This window comes from Drosophila busckii, chromosome 2R, assembly GCF_011750605.1.
Source record: "Drosophila busckii strain San Diego stock center, stock number 13000-0081.31 chromosome 2R, ASM1175060v1, whole genome shotgun sequence".
NCBI classification, from domain to species: domain Eukaryota; kingdom Metazoa; phylum Arthropoda; class Insecta; order Diptera; family Drosophilidae; genus Drosophila; species Drosophila busckii.
In genome coordinates, this window is record NC_046605.1 from 16,661,129 (window position 1) to 16,680,129 (window position 19,001).

A 19,001-nucleotide genomic window follows, 5' to 3' on the forward strand; every position below is an offset into this window, starting at 1 on the left:
ATTTTAACAATTATAAGTGGGGTAAAAATATAATATATATATAAATATAGACTAATATTATATTACGCATACGTATATTAAAATATTATTATTACCACTTACACTTTTACACTTTAGTGTAAGTTTTTACAGTTGGCTATAAAAAAGAATACTTAAAATGAGGAACATAAATTTTTTAACAATATTTTGCTGTAAAGTATTTTTTTTTATTTAAAAGCATAAAATTTTATGCAGCACTCAACAAACTATAAAATGATTTACATTTCTGTTTGAGTTTTGCTTTACATTTTGCACAGCTTTGTTTTCTTATCTTAGCTATCATACTTTAAACTAAACTAAAGCTAATAGTTACAAACACACAGGCTTATTGTTAGTTATAATTTCTTTTTATTTAATAATTTTGTTAACATTTTGTTTGAATTTTGAATAAAGTCAGAGAATAAGCTTAACAAAATCAAAATAAACTCAACTGCAAGCAAAGTTTAGAGTACTAAATCAAAATTAATAATGTTACTAATATTAGAGCTGTGCTCATTATTCATTTACCAATCTCAACAAGCACTTGGCTTTTGTAATTTTGCCCTTTTGCAATCAGTTTGGCATTTGGCGAGCGAGCACATCAAATATCAATATATGCTTTGACTGCTGACTATTTATGTCAGTTGATCAGCTAAAAACAAGCAACAACAATAGCAACAATAACAACAACAGCAGCAGCAGCAGCATCTGCAGTAAATGCAATTATTAGGTAGCTAAAGCGACACGTTCGGCTTGTTGCCATTTTGGACACGGCACAACTCTATGCTTAGCACTTGCGGCAACTCTATTAGGCACAGCAAACTAGTTTTATATTTAAGCAAGATGATGCTGCTGCTGCTGATGCTGCCACTGCTACATCATTGAACATCATCGTCACCTTCTTAACAAATTGTTAACTTGCCGTTTGCTGTCTTAGCCTTGATATTTACACAGAGTTGAACCTGTGTGTGTGTGTGTGTTAGACAATTTCTAAGTTTATTTAAATATCTCAAGCTGGCCACAGCTTTGATTTGCATTGGCAGCGATTCAACAACTTGGTGTTAAAATCACAAAATTTATGTTACAAGTAAACGCGTTCGTTGCCTAAGTCTTTTGATTTGACATTCAAACTGCAACGACATTTATGGCTTTACTTTTGTAGCATCAATTAAGCAATTGCAATGGAAAAGCATTAAAATGCAGCTCAACTTATTGCCAGCTGTAAATTAAGTGGAAAATTTCAATGGCAACGAACGTTAAGAGCAACGTTAAATAATTTATGCTAATGGTGCGTAAAGTGCTTCGCATATCTAAGAATTTAAAAAGTTCAAAGTTAGGCGCGCTTCTTAAATACAAATAATGGTAAAGATATAAATAATATATAAAAACTATTATATATGTATATAAAAATGTTTAAAGTTAGACTTGATTTTGATATAAAATTAATGTTAAATAATAAATAGTATATAAAAACTATTATATATGCATATATTGCATCAAACTACGAAAAAATTATTGAGGTATATAAGAAATTATAAAAATTTGTGCCGCTGATCTAAAAATGTTTTAAGTTAGACTTGATTTTGATATAAAATTAATGTTAAAAAGGAAATATAGTTCTTATATAAAAAAATATAAATATAAACATAAAAAATTCAAAGTTAGCTTAACTTTTTATATACAACGAATGCTAAAATTTACATTTCACTATTTCCTTTTATTAAATTAAACTACAATTTATTTATTTATTTAATGTTAACTATAAACAGTCGACGATAAAAGAAAATGATAGCAAGAGTAACGAAATCATTTAACATAAACTGTTTTAATTTTCGTTAACATTTCTCTCGCTTTATTATTTCTTTAATTATTCATGACTTAGCTAATAACAATCTCAGCATGCAGACAAATGCTTTCGTTTTATAGAAGATTTGTGCCAATTAAATGTGTAAAACATGTGCGCTTAATGCAGCTTGCCACATTTCGCACACGAAGCGATTAATTTTGTGTGCCGCATAAACTAATTCCGAAACAATTTCACCACACATTTCATATCGGGCTATAGCATATGGCAGGCAGGCAGGTAGAGTTTAGACTTGACAAAAAGCCCCACAGGCGCAAAAATGGTTGCTCAAGTGGCGTTTCGGGTTTGGTTAGTTGCCACAGCAGCTAAAGCGAAACGACATAACGACAAGGCAGCCACCAACCCCCTCCCCCTTTGTCTGGCTGCTTAGCATATGCAAAAGATATATATATATATATTTGTTGTTAACGGCATCAGCTGCTGGCAATCTTTACGCATGAGCGCCACAAGTGGTAGACACAAAGGATTTAGTCGCAGGCGGCAGTTGCCACATGCCACATGCGCCAGCATTATTTAATCAATTTGGAGCATTCACTGAAGCGATTTCCTCATGAAAAATGATTTTTAATTGCTACAACGAAAACTGCAAAGACTCGAAACTTGATAAGAAAGGCGTGTGCCAAGTGCTCTATTGCATTTTAATAACCAAACAGATCAGTTACGTGAATATATATATAGAGACTAAGTAATTTTCACGCTTTTATGTTGGCTTGGGGCAGTCTTAAGTGAATTAAAGCTCAAACTATTAACTGCAAATTGCTTTGCTCTCTCTCTTTCTAACACTCCCGCTGTTTGCTTAATTTTCAATTAAGCATAGCATAATCTTGGTTACAATCCATAATATTGGCACACATTTGTTTGTGAAATTGCTTAACGCGTTTACTTTCTCAAGCTGACAGCCTTCATTTGTCTAAGTGCAAGGATAACTGCCGCCGCCAGTTGTGATTAGCTTTGGTCTCTTTGTGTGAGGTTGACTTCATACGACATTGACATGCAACTTCATTAAGCCTGTCTGTGCCACACTTGCCCCCGCACCCCGCACTCTTGTAGCAGCAGCGTTATTGGAGCGGCAACTTTAAAGCGCACTTTGACTTGACTGTGCCCCGTTCACATTGAACTTGTTGCCAACGCACAGTGGCCCCAGCCACGCCACACACACAAACACATACACACACAGTTGCAACAAATTATGCCAAAATAAAAATCTAAAAGCATACAGCATACATGTTTCGTATATAAAGTGCAGTGAGTGCGTTTTGGTGGCATTTGTTAAGCATCTAGCAGATACAAATTAATTTTGATTGCTTTTGATTGCCGTGTGGGGGCCACAATGTGTGTGTGTGTGTGTGTGTGTTGTGTTCTTGCAACTTGTTCTGGTTCTTTTGAGCCACACACTGACCATGGGCGTTGGCTATTGCCAGCTGCCAACGCTGTCGCTTTTATAAATATTCATTCAGAATAGTTCGATTTTTAGTATTTTTTATTTAGTTTTTTTCATTATTAACGAGCTGCTTTATGTAAACAAACTGTTAACACAGTTTGGGGCGCAGTTTTTGCTTTGTCTTGCTTTAGTTTACGACTAGCCGCAATTGCATTGAACGCCGATCTTAGGCGGCGATTAGATCTAACCTTGACCAACATGATAACGAACAGCAAGAACCACGCAAGATCACAAGTTCATAGCTGGCAGCTATAGAACTGATATTCTGTTGTCAATTTTAATTGACAAGGCACAAGCGCAATGGAAGCTTCGAATATTGTTAGAAACGTTTGAACTTGAATTGTTTTAAAAATATATTTCATTTTATTAGAGTTTTTGTATACACAAGCTTAAATAGTAAACAGATATGATATATTTTTTTAATATTAATATGGGTCTTAAAAAAAGTTTAATATAATGCAGCTAGACTAGAGTTCAGAGTTCAGCTCGACCAACTGGTGAACTTTGCTATGATGATTTACTTGGTTATCTAATTCCCTCCATCTGCATTACCAATCACTAGTAAATTAATCAATTCCCATTCTACAACTAGAATTCGAGTGCTGAAACTATAATTCTGCACTATTTAGTGTTGTTGAAATTACTGCATGTTTTTCAGCAACAAAATAAGCAAATACTACCAAACGTATACGCAATATTAAACTTAAAAAAACTCCTTGCTACTATAAACTTATTCATGTCAAATATAAATTGCAAATTTTGCCATACATTTCAATTGGTAAAAAACATATATACACGTATATGAAACAGAAACCGCCACCACTTTAATGACAAACATAATTTCTACAACTTTTAGCCTGCAGTTGATGGCGTTGCGGCCAAATGTTCGTGTCATGAATTTGCACAAATTATGCTAATTTCCAAAATTACAAACCACAAAATGATTTTACTGTTTGCGCATTGTTTGCGCTGCCAATTGAATGTTTTCAAATGCTTACAGCTGCTGGCTGTAAAGAAATAGCTGCAAAAACAAATATCAAAAGGTGTTAATATTGGCTGCAAGTGAATTTGGTAGCGCCAGCAGCTTTTGTATTTGTCTTTTCAATTTTGGTTCAGTGAACTTTTGTGAACTATTGTATTATGTAATATAAATAAAAGATAATGCGATGTGCGTTGCATATTTATAGCAAGCAGCCTGGAATCAATCAAGGCAATGACAATAGTTTGTGCAACACTGAGTTAAGAGCCAAGGCGTGGCAGCAAATGGGCGTGAACTATAGCTGCAGGTGGAAACAGACAGTAGCTTAAAATTTTATGTATTTGACTGGCATGCGTTTGTTGTTGGTTTTTTTTTTTTGCCAGGTATACGTAATAAACAACGGCGCCTGTCTCAAGCACACACACACACACACTGGCAGACACTAATACTTTAACAATCATGTTGTGGGTGATTACATAAACTATGCAGACAAGCGTACAACTTTATTTTGCTTGCAGCCTGGATTTTAAAAGCAATTTGCTGTTTTCCTTGTTGCACACACATATTTACATTAAATAGCAACAGCGTATACTTAGTCAAAGCTTAGCTTAGCTTGTGGCACGTGGCTGCTTCTACTACTACCACTAGACACAATTAATTGTGCGCAAAATAAGCAAAAGCTGTCTTGGCATTAATTCACTTGTAATTTATTAATTTGCAATCTCACAAGAAATGTTTGCAAATTACAGCTTGTTGTATTTGTTACACAACTTGCGCCAAAGAACTACGCAAATAAATTTGAAAAAAAGTCACGCTTAAAAATGGGCAAAAGTAAAAAATACATAGCACACGCCCAATACATTTGCAACAGGTTTACTTTATGTTTTTTTTTTCGCAGACTTTAGACTAGAGCAATGTTGTAGCAATTGCTTAAGCAATGCTGCTGTTGTTGTTGTTTCAAATGCGGAATTGTTGTGTGTTTGGTGTCAGCAGATAACGTAAAATTTGAATAGATTGTAATATATTTACAGTGGCTTGACTCTGCTGATAAAGATCTGCATGCGTTTTATCAAAAACACACATGCAAAGTAATACGATTGGTTGTTCTTGCTAAAGTAACGGCAAACACTCACTCAATTGCTCTCAAAGCGCATGGGCAGCTGCAAGCAAGCAGAGGGTGCTCAACTGCTCAGCGCTCCCTCTTACTGCGCCCATGCGCGTTTAAGCATTTGCGTTTGCTGTCGCTCATCAAATTACACGCGCTCTCGCTCATTAAGCGCTCTCGCTATTTTGCTTATTGCTTGTGATTGTCAAGTAACTGTAACTCTCACTCTCTTTTAGCTATGCGTTGATTTAAATGTGCGGCTTGCCTGCTTGCACTTTTCGTTTATTTTCAGCTGACCCTTTGTCAAGTAAACATCGCGCAACTTAAATTGACTGCTTATTCATACATATTTAAATTGAATGGCAACTTTTACAATTTAACTGCAGTTTCAAGTTGAATGTCAAAGCCTCAAAGATTTATCGCACGCATTTATCAAATCGCAACGTTGCACATTATATTATGAAAATGCATTTAAATGTCGTTGGGGCCAGCATTGCGCATAAGTCAAATGCCCAACAGCAGCAGCGACAGTTGGCCAAAACGCATTTTTAGCAGTGAACGTCGAAGTTGAAAGTTGCAGTTGCAGTCATCAATGACAATTTGTTGCTGTGTGTTGCTGTTGACCAATTTGTTTATGGCACAAAATTGTTGCTGATGACATTTTGTATGCACACCACGAGCATTGAACTTAGCCAACAACTTTTGGCATTTGTGGTAGTTCTTAATAAACTTGATTAAATGCTTAAATTCAAGTTTTAGTCAGATTTCCGCAGCAGCAGCAGCAGCAGTTTCATGTTTTGGGCACATTAATAATAACAATTTGCAATATAGCTGCTATAATTCATATATAATATTTTAATTATAGCATAGCAGCTGATCGTGCCAAGATTTAATTACTAACAACAAACAGCATGAGGCGTGAGGCCCACAGTGGGCGCCTTCACTTCACCACTTGGCTAGCCAAAGTTCTGCCCATCGGCAGCAGCTGAAAATAACTAAATAGATTGTCTTAAATCAGTTAACCTTCGTCAAGGTCTGCGGTGGCATTTATTTGTAGTTAAGCTTCGCTAATTATTGCCATTACATTGGCGATAAAAACTGAACAAATGTAAAAAACTTACAACATAAGCTGAGCCAATATCAAATGCAACTGGTAGCAACGCCCAAGAATTATTCTAATCTAGATCACCAAATGATTTGCATAAATTGTGCAGCTATGCAAATTGTTGCTAATTCTTTTTATATATATATAGATATAGTTTTTATGAGCAACTGCGTCAGGTTTGCGCCAACTCATTCATATGAGTTATACCAAGAGCAAGAATTATAATTTAAGCAAATGCCATAAAAAAATGTTGCTAATAATCGCAGCGTATGTTCAACGCTAGTAAAACTTATTAAATTATTTGTCAAAATTTTTGTGTGTGTTATGATTTATGGGATTTTAATAAATATTAAAAAAGAATTTGTTTTGCCGCTGGCCACAAGCGCTGTGACTTGTTTATATACTAAAATATTATTTGTTTTGGTTTCATATTTGTCTGATAAATTGTTGACAATTAAATATTTGAGTGTTAAAGTGCTGTAAAGCCTTAAAAGTGCAATTATTTTAATGAGCTTCATTTTTTTAGTAAATATATGGCTATTGGGCTTTGCTCATCAACTGCAGACAGACTTTCCTTATATAATATTATTGATTGCTTAACTTTAGCATTTGCTACAGCTGACCCACTTAACGGTAAAATTTTAACGCAAAACCTTTGTTTATTATTATTAACAGGAGGGCAGCATTGGTCACGATCTGGTCATTAAGCCACTGCCACATGAGCTGAGTCCCAGCAAGGAGCAGGCCCAGCACATTATCTACAAACGTGATGCATCCGCCGCCGAAGATCAAATGAGTGATTTTGGTGAGTATTACATAAGACACAAGCATTCTACGCTTAATGGGCACATTGAACTAGAAAAGAAGACAGCGCTAGCATAAATCTGTTGGCCAAAAGAGAGATCGACGTGCCGTTGATTAGCATTTCCGGTTCACTTAAGAGCAGTTCAATGCGAAGCTTAACTGGAAGCTTGAACTCTGTCCTTCGGCGCATGCATTTACCTTTCAAAGTGCCGCTGGTGGCGCCAACATACCAAGACCACAAAGCATTCAATTTACATCGTAAACATTTGCACTTTATATAGTATTAACTTGTGTTTCGCTTGGCTTAATACTTAAATACTGTTAAATGGATCGCTACCTGAGTTGACTTGTCAATAATAATAAAACGATTGCCCAACCAACCAACCAACCAAAACAGTTGAGTCAGTTAACAACAAAAATTCCCTCCATATATTTGCAGCCTTTATGGAACCGGACGACTTGCTGGCCAGCGAAAATCTCGAGCGTCTGCAGCGGCATCAGCGTCGCCGGCGACGCAGCAGCCCCGACTTTGAAGACATCAATGAAGAGGACGACGCTGCGCTAGACAACGATGAAGATACCCAAACGTCAGAGTCACGCGCACGCCCCAGACGCCAAGCGCCTTATGTCATCTATCCCGAGGTTCTTGTCATTGTCGACTACGATGGCTATCGTCTGCACGGCGGCGATAACTTACAGGTACGCACCTGCCTCGAGTTGCTTCCAATGAAGCTGTCAAGTTAGCTCAGAGCTTTGGTGCCTTTGGCATTTTGGGGCTTGTCGCCGTGTTTGCCCAGGAGACGGAGCGACTGTGACATGTTTTGTAAAAGTTGTTTCGTTGCTTTGGCAAAATGCCGACGCAGACAAATGACAAGTTATACATATTAAATTGGGGTTTTGGGTTGAAACTTAATTAGAGCAAAAATTAAAAGCTGCCAATCCAAGTAAAAATAACTGACAAATATTTTTAGCACAAATTAATCTAATCTGCAATCTTAAAAAATGTTTAGCATTGCGTAAAAAACTTTTAAACTCAGCCTAATTTTCTCTCAGTGTGTTCTATCTTTGCACGCTTATTATATCATGCGAGCATCTAGAATTCGTGTTTTTAAGCTTAGCTAGCACACAAATCTCTTTTATTATGCACATCACTCACTCTGGGATTTATGAGCCCAAACTGGGTGCGCGTCTTAGGAACGCAGCGGCGGCGGCGGCGCAGCCTGAAAGTTGAAAGTAAACATGACAGTCGCTGCATCAGCTTTGCAGCTGATGTATGTGTCTAGGCTGTGGGCGTTAAGCGCTTTAAAAACATTCATATGAAATCTTTGTTTATGTTTTTTCTTTCTTTTACTACCCACACAGGTTAAGCGCTACTTTATTTCATTCTGGAATGGCGTCGACTTGCGCTATCGTCTGCTGAAGGGACCCAGAATACGCATCAGTATTGCCGGCATTATTATTTCACGCGTAAGTACCGTTATAGCATTAAATTTAGCAACTTTTATTTAGCTAATTGTTTGCTCAACTTTGACCCAGTGTGCGCTGTCAAATTGGAGCAGCTGCTAACCGCAGGCTATAACAGTTATATAGTCACGATCTATGCGCATGCGAAAAAAAAACAATCAATTGGTTTATTTGCCTGAACCATAAGCTAAGCGCAAGCAACAAATTTTTAACAAGTTTTTTTGTTTCGTTAAGTTTGCTCTGCTCGTGCCAGTTTGACAAACAACAACAACAAAAGTCACATTGCTTCAAGAATTAGCTAATTGCGAAGCACGCAAACAAAAGACTTAGGCAACAAACTTGCGCACAAATAGAAATGTCACTGCACAAAATCGCAGTGAATTGTTATAGTTAGCAGACAATAAATGGCAATAAATGATATACAAAAAAATATTATAATTTAATTATATAAAAATCTATATAATACGAGTCATTAAAAGAAATATTTTTATTTTGAAGCTGAACTAATAATTAACTTTGAATCATTTTAGAAACTGTTTAGTTGCTTAATTATTCAAATTATTGGTAATAATATTTTAAAGCATTTAGATTATTTAAATTTGTTAAATTATTTTGAATCCTGTATTGTTTAATTATTTATTATCATTAGTAATTGAAAAGATTTTATCCGAGCGTAAGATATTTACGATATTCAAAAAAAATATATAATATGAATGGTAATGCTTATTTAAATTTAACAGCAATGACATAATTATAGCTTTTAATAATAATTTATAATAATTGCCACTCACTGCTTGTCTTTAGTTTCTTAAACAGCTCACATCAAATCCAGATTCATTACTAATCTGAACAACTTCAAAGAAACCCTAAAGCCCGAACTGCCTCATTATAAAGATTTATGGCCGCTGTCAAGCGTGTAATCATCAACATCTACTACTGTCGCCAGCGATTTGATATATTGTACTATATGTATGAGCTTGTCGCTCTCTGCCTAGATCCTTTATCAAGCTTGTCAACTTTGATTGCGTTTTTGGCCAGTTTTTTCGGTTGCATAACTCTCCAGTTGGCGCATAAAATAGAGTTGACGACATTATTAGACTTTCTCACACGAATGGAGGAAGCCATTTATCGTGATGAAGCGACGACGAGCGGCGCTCTCTCGGTTTTGTGGCGACCCACAGCTTATGTGGAAAGTGGTAAATTGGCGCAGTTTGGTGCACCTGCGACTGCGGTTGTTGCATCAAAAGCGTAAGCGTCCCACACATTGACGGCTTTACCCTAAGTACGTCAATTGCCGCAGTCACAGCAACAACCACAACAAGCGGCAGCAGCAGCAGCAGCAGCAACAAATATTATTTTAGACAGGCATAAATAATGCAACAGCAAATTGTTGTTGTTGCTGGCTGCGTTGGCTGCACTTACATAATTTAATGGGCTGCAAACAGCAGCCACAACAGACTTGACTGTGACTGAGATTTTTTGTTGTTGTTATTGCTGCCGTTTTTTTTTTTCTTTGGTTGCAGCAAGCACTTCCTCTTCTATGCCTACATGGCCCAGGCTTAAACGCTGTGGCCTGCTAATTAATGTTGAAATTTATTGAGCCAAACATTAACTCAGGCCAAGCAGTAACAAGTTTGCCAAAAACTCAATAATTACTCAGAATTCGCAATGGCGGCTACAAATTGATTTTTCGCGATAAGCCAGATGAAGTCTGTTTGCAAATATTGCAATAGGCCTAATGCAAATGAAATTGTGCGTTCAACAAAGTGTCACGCATAAGTGTAAATCGGTGCAGTAGCGAGCGGGTGGGGGAGGGGGAGGAGCAAGCACTGTTGACAAATGTAGCAAAGCAATAATCAATTTTATGAGTTATTCGATGCGAGCCAAGATTAGAGCAGCAAATTGTTATTGAATTCAAATTCAACTTGTCTGCACACATATATAGTATATAGATATATATTTACATGTATTAGTATGATTCGTTAATGCAAATAGCAAATGGCAAAACCAAAGAAGTTTGCTTTCAATATAAAGTTAAGAAGTTTTTATTTATATTTGGCTAGTAGCAAAAAATAACAAACATTTAGCATGATGTTACATTTGTTAAGATGAATTCATTAAAAATAAGCAAATATAAATTCTGATTCACTAATTGAAAGTCAATAAATAATTAAAAAGCAAAAATACATTTGGCAAAGAAAATCTAAGAGCTCAAACTATTTTTTTTGTGTTAAGAACAAATTTATTAAAAGTTATTAAAGCCAACGGACTTAAAACTAAATCTGAAAGAATTTTAATAAGATTTTTTGTCAATTTGCGTCATAGTTTGTTGCCTCAGTCTTTTGTTTGCATCAATCACATTTGACATTTGGTTGCTGCAATTATATTTTATACATTTTAAAAGCCAAGTTGTTCTATTTTTTTAACCGAGAAATTTGTATATAGTCAAAATTATACATTTTTGGAATGCTTAGCTTCTTCTTAACTTTCTTTATATTTATTTATTAATGATATGCAGTCATATTATATTTTAAATAACAAGTTGTTCTGTTAGTTTTATTACTTTACTTTCTCTTAGCCATGCTTAAGCTAAATACATTTTTGTAGTTAAGGAAATGCAAATATCTCGTATAAAATCTGCTATATGTTTGTCAAGAATTTGCGCTCAGCCGAGTCAAGCTTCCATAATTCTGTAGGCAACGCATTAATTTCCAAGTCGAGCTTGTCACCGCTTCAGCGCGTTATTAATAATCTGCCCACCGATCGATTCGTTGCGATTTGCTGGCGCGCAATCATAACAAGCCGTAAGTTCAGATTTATAAAAGCAACACCATTGATAATAATTAAACGTATCTTGTGTGTAGGCAGTTGACATTGCGTTGGGCTACTGTTGGCGCTGAACTTTTATCTGTGACATTTAATTAACATTTTAATTAATTGCAGGCAACTTTGCGTTAGAATTGAGTTACAGCTTAAAACCAAAACAACAACAACAACAACTAGTGCACCCCACCCCACCCAAAGTGTGCGCATAACGGCATATCGTATGGCCTATAGCCCATAGTTGGACAGCCCGACAGCTGTACAAGTGTCGAACGTTGCGCTTGCGCCACAAACATTTTTCACTCGCAGCGTATGCGCAATATTGCGTATACGCAATTTATTATGTGCGTGTCGAGCAGCAGCCGCAGCAAAAAATTGCTTTTATATGTGCATTTAATATGCCAGCAAATTGTAATCTGAGGCTTGATTAGAATTCGCCGTTTAGGCTGTAAATTGAAGTTTTATAATATAGTAGAGCGTTTGATGCATTATTTAGTTAGCCACGCTCAAAGCTCAAAACTGAAAACTGGGCTGTCAACTTATTGTGTTGACCACAGCGACGACGAGGGCGTGTAATTTGCGCGCCTTAAAAACTTGCCAACTTTAATTGGCCTTGCCTTGCTGCTCTAGCCGCTGCTGTTGTTGCAGCATTTTGTTGTCATTTAGTTTAGCAGCAAGCATCGATTAATTGCGCAAAATGAATAAAAGTTTGAAACACACACACAAAATTGGACTAAGTAATTCCAAATGTTATTTGTCAGCAGCTGATTAATTTATGAGCTCAGACTAACAAACGCTTTTGTTGGTCAAGCAGTTTAACTTTTGCTTAAACTCTAAGGTCAGACCAAGCGACTGAACATTTGAATTTATATATAAATATAAAAATATATTAAAAGTTATGCTGAGCTACGTCGGGCACCCAATTGTTGCAGTTAAACTCTTTAAATTGAACAGTTGCATTGAAGTTTTGCAGTCAACTTAGCATAATTAATTTATAACTAAATGTTTAATGTTCAGCTTCGTCACTCTTAAGTGCATTGTTTGTTGCTTGCTTTTAAGCAAATGCTTATCTATTTGTCTTTATCAGTATGAGCGCCGCACCCAAGTCAATGCATTTGTATATTTCTCTTTTGGCAACTGTCATAACCAACATTCCTGCCTAACGAGCCAGCCTACTGGCCCAGGTGTTGTCTACAGGGCGCATATAGAGTTATCTATAACTACACCGAAAGCTGCAACTGGAAAGCTAAAAGCCAAACGCAATTGTCGCCAAGCAAACATAAATTTTTTGCCAGCGCAAACAAAAAGAAAAAGTCAACAAACAAAAAATACAAATGTTGACCCAAAATGCAGGCGCCGTGGGTGGTGCTGACTGGCGGGCTGACTGGCTGGCCTGGCCTGGTCAGAAAGTAGCCGCAGGCTTAGTGCACGCCCCACCCCCAGACTGTGTGGGCGCAGCCAAAAGTCAAATCGTATGTCATTGCACTGCAGCTTTGGGTGGGTGGCTGGCATTAGAAATTTAAGCAACTTGCTGTCACTATGACAGTTTTTTTTTTTTGTAATATATCGCGTGCTAAGATTTATGTGCGCTGCTGCAAGCGAAAAAAAATAAAAGCAAAATTAAATTAAAGCCAGGCAACAACTTAACATTTAATTACGCACAAAACTTATTGCAAAATTGACAAAGACAGCATAAAGTTAACTCTCAGACACTTATAACTGTGTGTGAGTGTGTGTGTGTGAGTTTTGGGAAAGGCAAACCGGTCGCCCAATTGCCAGACAGTCGGGTTACTTAGGGTGCCAGCCAGGCAGCAGCCCCAGCCCGCAGCAGCAGCCAGTGGCAAGTAAAAAAAAATATTTATACTAGTTTAGGTATGAAGCACGTAAAAAGTCAAAAATGAAGCCAGTGACATTACAAGTAATTTGAAATTTTAAAGTTGCCGCTGTGCAAGCAGTGCGTATGCGCAATATTTTGAATTAAATATAATTTGCAGCTAAAAATATTTCAAAAATTAGTTACAGTTATGCAAAATTATTGTGTAATAAAGGCAAGACAGCGATCAGTGTCTAGTTGTCAGTTTTTTGACTTTCAGGCTGCAACTGCTGATCGGTCTATGTCGAACTCAAGCACACAAAGTGCCCAAACATGACGCTGGGCAGTTAACAAATATAGCGCAAATTCTCTTTACAAACAGCCTTGTGCTCAAATAGAAGCTGACCCAATGAACTCTTTGGCTTATAGTCGCGCCATAACTTAAAGATGCGCCACAGTCGCTGCCACAGCAATGCTGCCAACTATTCTAAGCCAAATAATTTAGCGTGCGCATAGTTTTTAAAGCAATGTGTGCCTTTCTCGCGAGCACTGGCCAAGGTCGCAATCAAAGCATTTAAAATTCTTGATTACCAAAAAACCAAAAATATATAAATTGTATTTGTTGCTTGAGTTTAGTTCAGTAGTTGGGAGACGTGCGCGCACTTACAATTGATCAATATGTCGATTTGTCAATTATTTTGGTTCTTAGCAGTTTTGTCTCTTTTTTTTCTATTCTCAATTCAGCTGTTGTCAGGGAAGACAGACATTGATCTAGTAGCAGCAGTGTAAAAAGGCTACAAAGACATTAAGGCACACTTGGCGGCTTTTGAATATATATACATGTGTGTGTGTGTGTGTGTGAGTGTCTGTGGATTGACACACCAACAAATAGCTATTGCCAAATTGGCATGCGCACTGTGTGAACATTAAAAATATATAGAAATAAAACATAGAGCATTTGATTACTATAAATAGATAATAAAAAAGTATAATAAATGCAGAAACATTAAAACATAATATTTTACTTCGTTAATTAAAGCATTCGCTTGCTATTAACATTTTATATAAATAATATTTATAATGCAGCACTAAATATTTATGGCAGCAACTAAACATAAAAACATAAAATTTTTTTGTTCTAAAAATTTAAGCCACTTAATTAACATAAACATTTTTTATTGTTAAATAAATTGTATAAAACAGCATTAAATATTTATGTTAGCAACTGCCAAAATAGCCAAAATAGCCATATATTACTACTATGAATATTTAATTGGTAAATAATTTGTATAGAACAGCATTAAATATTTATGGCAATAATTGCCAAATTGACAAGCGCACAGTGGTGCAAGCTGGTTGAAAATTCAAGCATAATAATTTATATTATAGTATTTTTAATTATTAAATAATTCAGTTGATATTTATGGCAGCTAACTTCTTTTGCAGCAACTGCAGCTTTGAAGTTATAGCTTCAATTTTAATGCGCTGATTTATATGTTAGTCAGCTTTATAATAAGTACACTTATAACTCAAGCAAAGAGATTTATTTTGACTGCAGTTCATAAATGTCCACTAAGCTAAACAAACTCTAAGTCTAGTCTATGTGTATTAGTGTGTGTGTGTGTGTGTGTGTGTGTGTTTGTTTGTCAATCCCTATGCTATTGCCCAGACAGCTGTGAGTGGTGCCATTTATCAAGTGGCTCAGCGGCGACAGTCGACGCATAAGCGCAGTCACAAGTGTGCAGTACACAGATGCATTGCATGTATCTCATGGATACTCAGTTGGCAAATGACTGCAAATCAAGAATTGACACTTGAGCTTGCTTCTATCAGCTGCAGAGCTTTGCAGTTGTCGGAACAAGTTCTCGGCTCTAGGTATTAACATATTGATTAGCCTAGGGCCAGACATGATTGACAATTGTGTTAGAATAATTTATGTAACTGTCACGTCAAAAGTGACAACACACACAGACACACACACATACACACACGCAGCTAGTTGCTGCCAAAAATGATAGAAAAGAAAAGTATAATTTGCTTATGCAACGCATTGTGTTGCAACTAGTTTGGTTTGGTCTGTCTTGCCACGACTTTGACTTTGCCACTGCCAGACGCCACTTGCCACAAATGTTTTTTTTTTATTTTCGTTTGTGGCATCAACTTGTCGGCTGCTCGTTTTTATCGCTTGCGCCGCATCGCAGCGAGTTAGACACGTTCACTTGCTTCCTTGCCGCTGCTCCATTTAAATGCACACAACTTGCCACATGCAACACACACACATTGGCCACAACTGCCTACGCCATAAATAACGGTATTTCTTTTTCCTTTTTTTTTTGCAATTGCTTGTCAAATGCTACACAGACATTGCATAATTTCGATTTCATAGACAATACAACGGCCGATTAAAGGTTAACCAAGCATTGCTAGTCAACTCCCACTCAGCAAATACTTAACTTGGTTTGTTTTGTTTGTATTGTATTTACGTTTGTTGCATGTTCACCTGTCGCTTTTTTGTTTTTTGTTGGTTTTTTGTCTAAAGGTTGTCCAAATTGACTCTTGCAGCTCTTTGAAGATGCCACTAGCTGAATGTCAGCCAATGGGGCTTGGTCATATTTTCATGGCTTGAACTTTAACAAATATGGCATCGAAAAATCTAATTATGAAAGCTGATAGTTTATAGATTGGCAGCTTATTTTTTATTCATTTAATAATTATTTTATTTGATTTAATGACCACAACTAATGACAACAGTCGCGGAAAAATTCATAAATATTGTACAAAAAAAAACAGCTGTATTCATTTTATATATTTCAATTAGAAATATGTAAGCTTTAAAATTCTCATTTTAATATTTAAACTGAGAGCTAAAAATATTTAAGCTTTACTTAAATTTCATCAACATTTTTACAATTTAAATTATAAAACTCTCACATGCAATTTCAATACCAATAAGTCAGCAACTGCAACAAATTTTATATTTTAATTAGCAATTTATTTTATTTTATTATCGCACTCAAACTAATTTACTTGTATTATCTGCTTATTTACAGGGTCGCGATGCCACGCCCTATTTGGAGCGTAATCGCGTTGGCCGCGATGCCATCGACTCGGCGGCCGCCCTCACCGACATGGGCAAATATCTATTCCGTGAGCGTCGTCTGCCCGTCTACGATATAGCAGTGGCTATAACCAAGTGAGTTCCGCAGCAAGATTTGCAACCCGACTACCCTTTTTTCTATCTATTTTTGCAGATAATGCAGCAGCGCAAAGTTCTCTAAATAGTTCTATTACATTTTCAAAATCTCTTTTATCGTATCTATTCGAAATTTATAACTATGCGCAGGTATGATATGTGTCGCAGGCGTAAAGGCGGTCGTTGCACCAAAGGCACAGCGGGTAAAAGCAAAAACAATTGAAAACAAGACCACACACACACACACACACACACACCTTAAAAAAATAAAACAAATGTCATTTGGTTGAGTTTTCTTAACATACCCAAACGCCTAGTTAGTTACAATTTAGAGTTACACACTTGTAGTACAAAACACTTAACCAACTTGGCTAAAATTGCGTGTGGGTCTTTAACAACACACACACAAACACACACAGTACACAACACACGCACACACACATACAGTAAATAGTAAACGATACGTACAATTTGGCGCGCTAAATACAAGAGGTTATTTCATCTAATTTGTTCAACGGATTTTGGCCATAAATACCATAAACCGGTTGAGTAGACGTAATTTTCGTGCCTTATTTTGGTTGCCTTGGGTAGCAGTAGTGCAATAATCTAACTAAATAATATTCGATTCTATAATATTATTTGCATAAATTGTGACATTTATAGCAATTATTTAAGTTATCCAATGCGCTTAGTGTCAAGTTTATAGTTTGTAGCTAGTTTTATTTATTTATAAAGCATACTTATAAGAAGGTAGTAGTTAAAATAAGCTTTAGATACGTGCCACAGAAATCTACAGAGATCAAATCGTTGAGTTGGGTTTGATTTGAAACTCTGTGGCAATGCCAGCGAAGCTTTAAACTTAAAACATATAATTTAAATGAAAATCTAACGTAAGACTGCATATTATTTTTTTTCAATTGCATAATTTTTTAATTTTATAACTTTTTCATTTTTTTTTTATTATTAATTTAAAGTATTGACGCTAGGCTTCACTTTTACTTCCTTTTCTGTCTCTCTCTCTATTTCTTAATCTGTCTCTATCTTTTAGTTGGGCACGCCCACAATTTAGCTAAAAGTAAAGTATACAGTATGTTTTTTTAAGAGCAAACCTAAACCCCATTTCTACGCATAATTTTCGTCCGCAGACTTGATATGTGCCGTCGCACCTCCGCATTTGGTGAATGTAATCGCGGTACCGCAGGTAAAAAACAACAATCTAAGCTCTCTCACACACACACACACACACACATACACACATCACTCTACTAGTACAGCTCGCAACTACAATAACAATTTGTTAGCTGGACAATGTACAAATAAATGCGAATATAAACATTAAAGGCGGCTGCCGCTTTATAAACGCCCCAAACGCGTCGCGTCGCGTCCGCTCCATCATTTCAAATCAAACTCGAGCTTAATTGAATTTCATGCACGTCTCTCTCTCTGTCGCTGTTGATATACACTCTATATCTATTTTTTGCTCTATTTACTTCTTCTGCTCTACGCCTTTTACTCAAGTGAATTTCAAATTAATGTGTCGTGTTTATGTCGCACGCGTTTTGTACAAAAAACAAAAACTATTTAATTTCCAACTTCAACTTCAAGCTGTACAAATCTCTACATATATGTGTGTCTATATATAGTATGTGTTTCACCGATCTGCTCTGATACTGCGTGTGCGCTGATTGAATAATTTGTCTACTGCTCCGCTCTATAATCGTTTCTTTATGTATATATATTTACTATATGTGTATCTTAGCACCCGATTTGTTGATAACTGCAACTTTATATATGTAACTATATCTTTTTTCAGCTGCTAGTCAAAGTACTTCAACTTAGAGGCTTTGTATATTAGCCCTAAACTTTAAATAATAATTTTAAATTTAAATTTTATTTGTAATTATTTTATGCTGTTAATGGTTTTGGTTTTAGTGGTGACTGCTTTTTATTATTAAATACATTTATTTAAATTAATTTTAACCTTTGGTGTCTGCTAAAAATTGTAACTAAATTTGGTTTTAGCTTAGTTTTAATATCTTATCTAAATACGCTATTAATTACAGCTAATTGAACACGCTTATCAACTTACACTCCTAGTCCATATATCATTCACAAAATCTCTACACAGTCAGTTATTAAATGAAAGAAAAAATAAGATAAAGCGCTAAGCGACGCTGCAATTTTTTGAAAGTAAAAAGACAAATTGGCAAATGTAAAAATCAACTTTTATTTAATAACTGACACAGCTACACTCACAGCTCACATGTGAGCAAGCAAACAAAAAAAAAAAAAACACAAAAAAAAGTATAAAATAAAAAAATAGGCAAAAAATTGTCAACTTCCTGCTGGTGCGAGTGCAAATTAATTGAGTGATTTGTCTGGTTTTTCACAG

General features: G+C 35.9%; 1 protein-coding gene across 7 annotated transcripts in view; it reads left to right on the forward strand.

Moving 5' to 3' along the window:
• The window catches only part of LOC108596720 (A disintegrin and metalloproteinase with thrombospondin motifs 18), a 49,741-nt gene that overhangs the window by 26,488 nt on the left and 4,252 nt on the right, over positions 1–19,001 (forward strand). For 4 of the 7 annotated variants that reach the window (XM_017982753.2, XM_017982758.2, XM_017982755.2 and 1 more), the window contains exons 5-9: positions 7,188–7,317; positions 7,756–8,015; positions 8,679–8,783; positions 16,467–16,609; positions 17,755–17,810. In XM_017982753.2, coding sequence (XP_017838242.1) covers positions 7,188–7,317; positions 7,756–8,015; positions 8,679–8,783; positions 16,467–16,609; positions 17,755–17,810 — 694 coding nt within the window. Of the gene's footprint in view, positions 1–7,187; positions 7,318–7,755; positions 8,016–8,678; positions 8,784–16,466; positions 16,610–16,759; positions 16,813–17,754; positions 17,811–19,001 lie in introns of all 7 variants that reach the window. The other 3 variants (XM_017982754.2, XM_017982759.2, XM_017982757.2) reach the window with 1 other exon arrangement.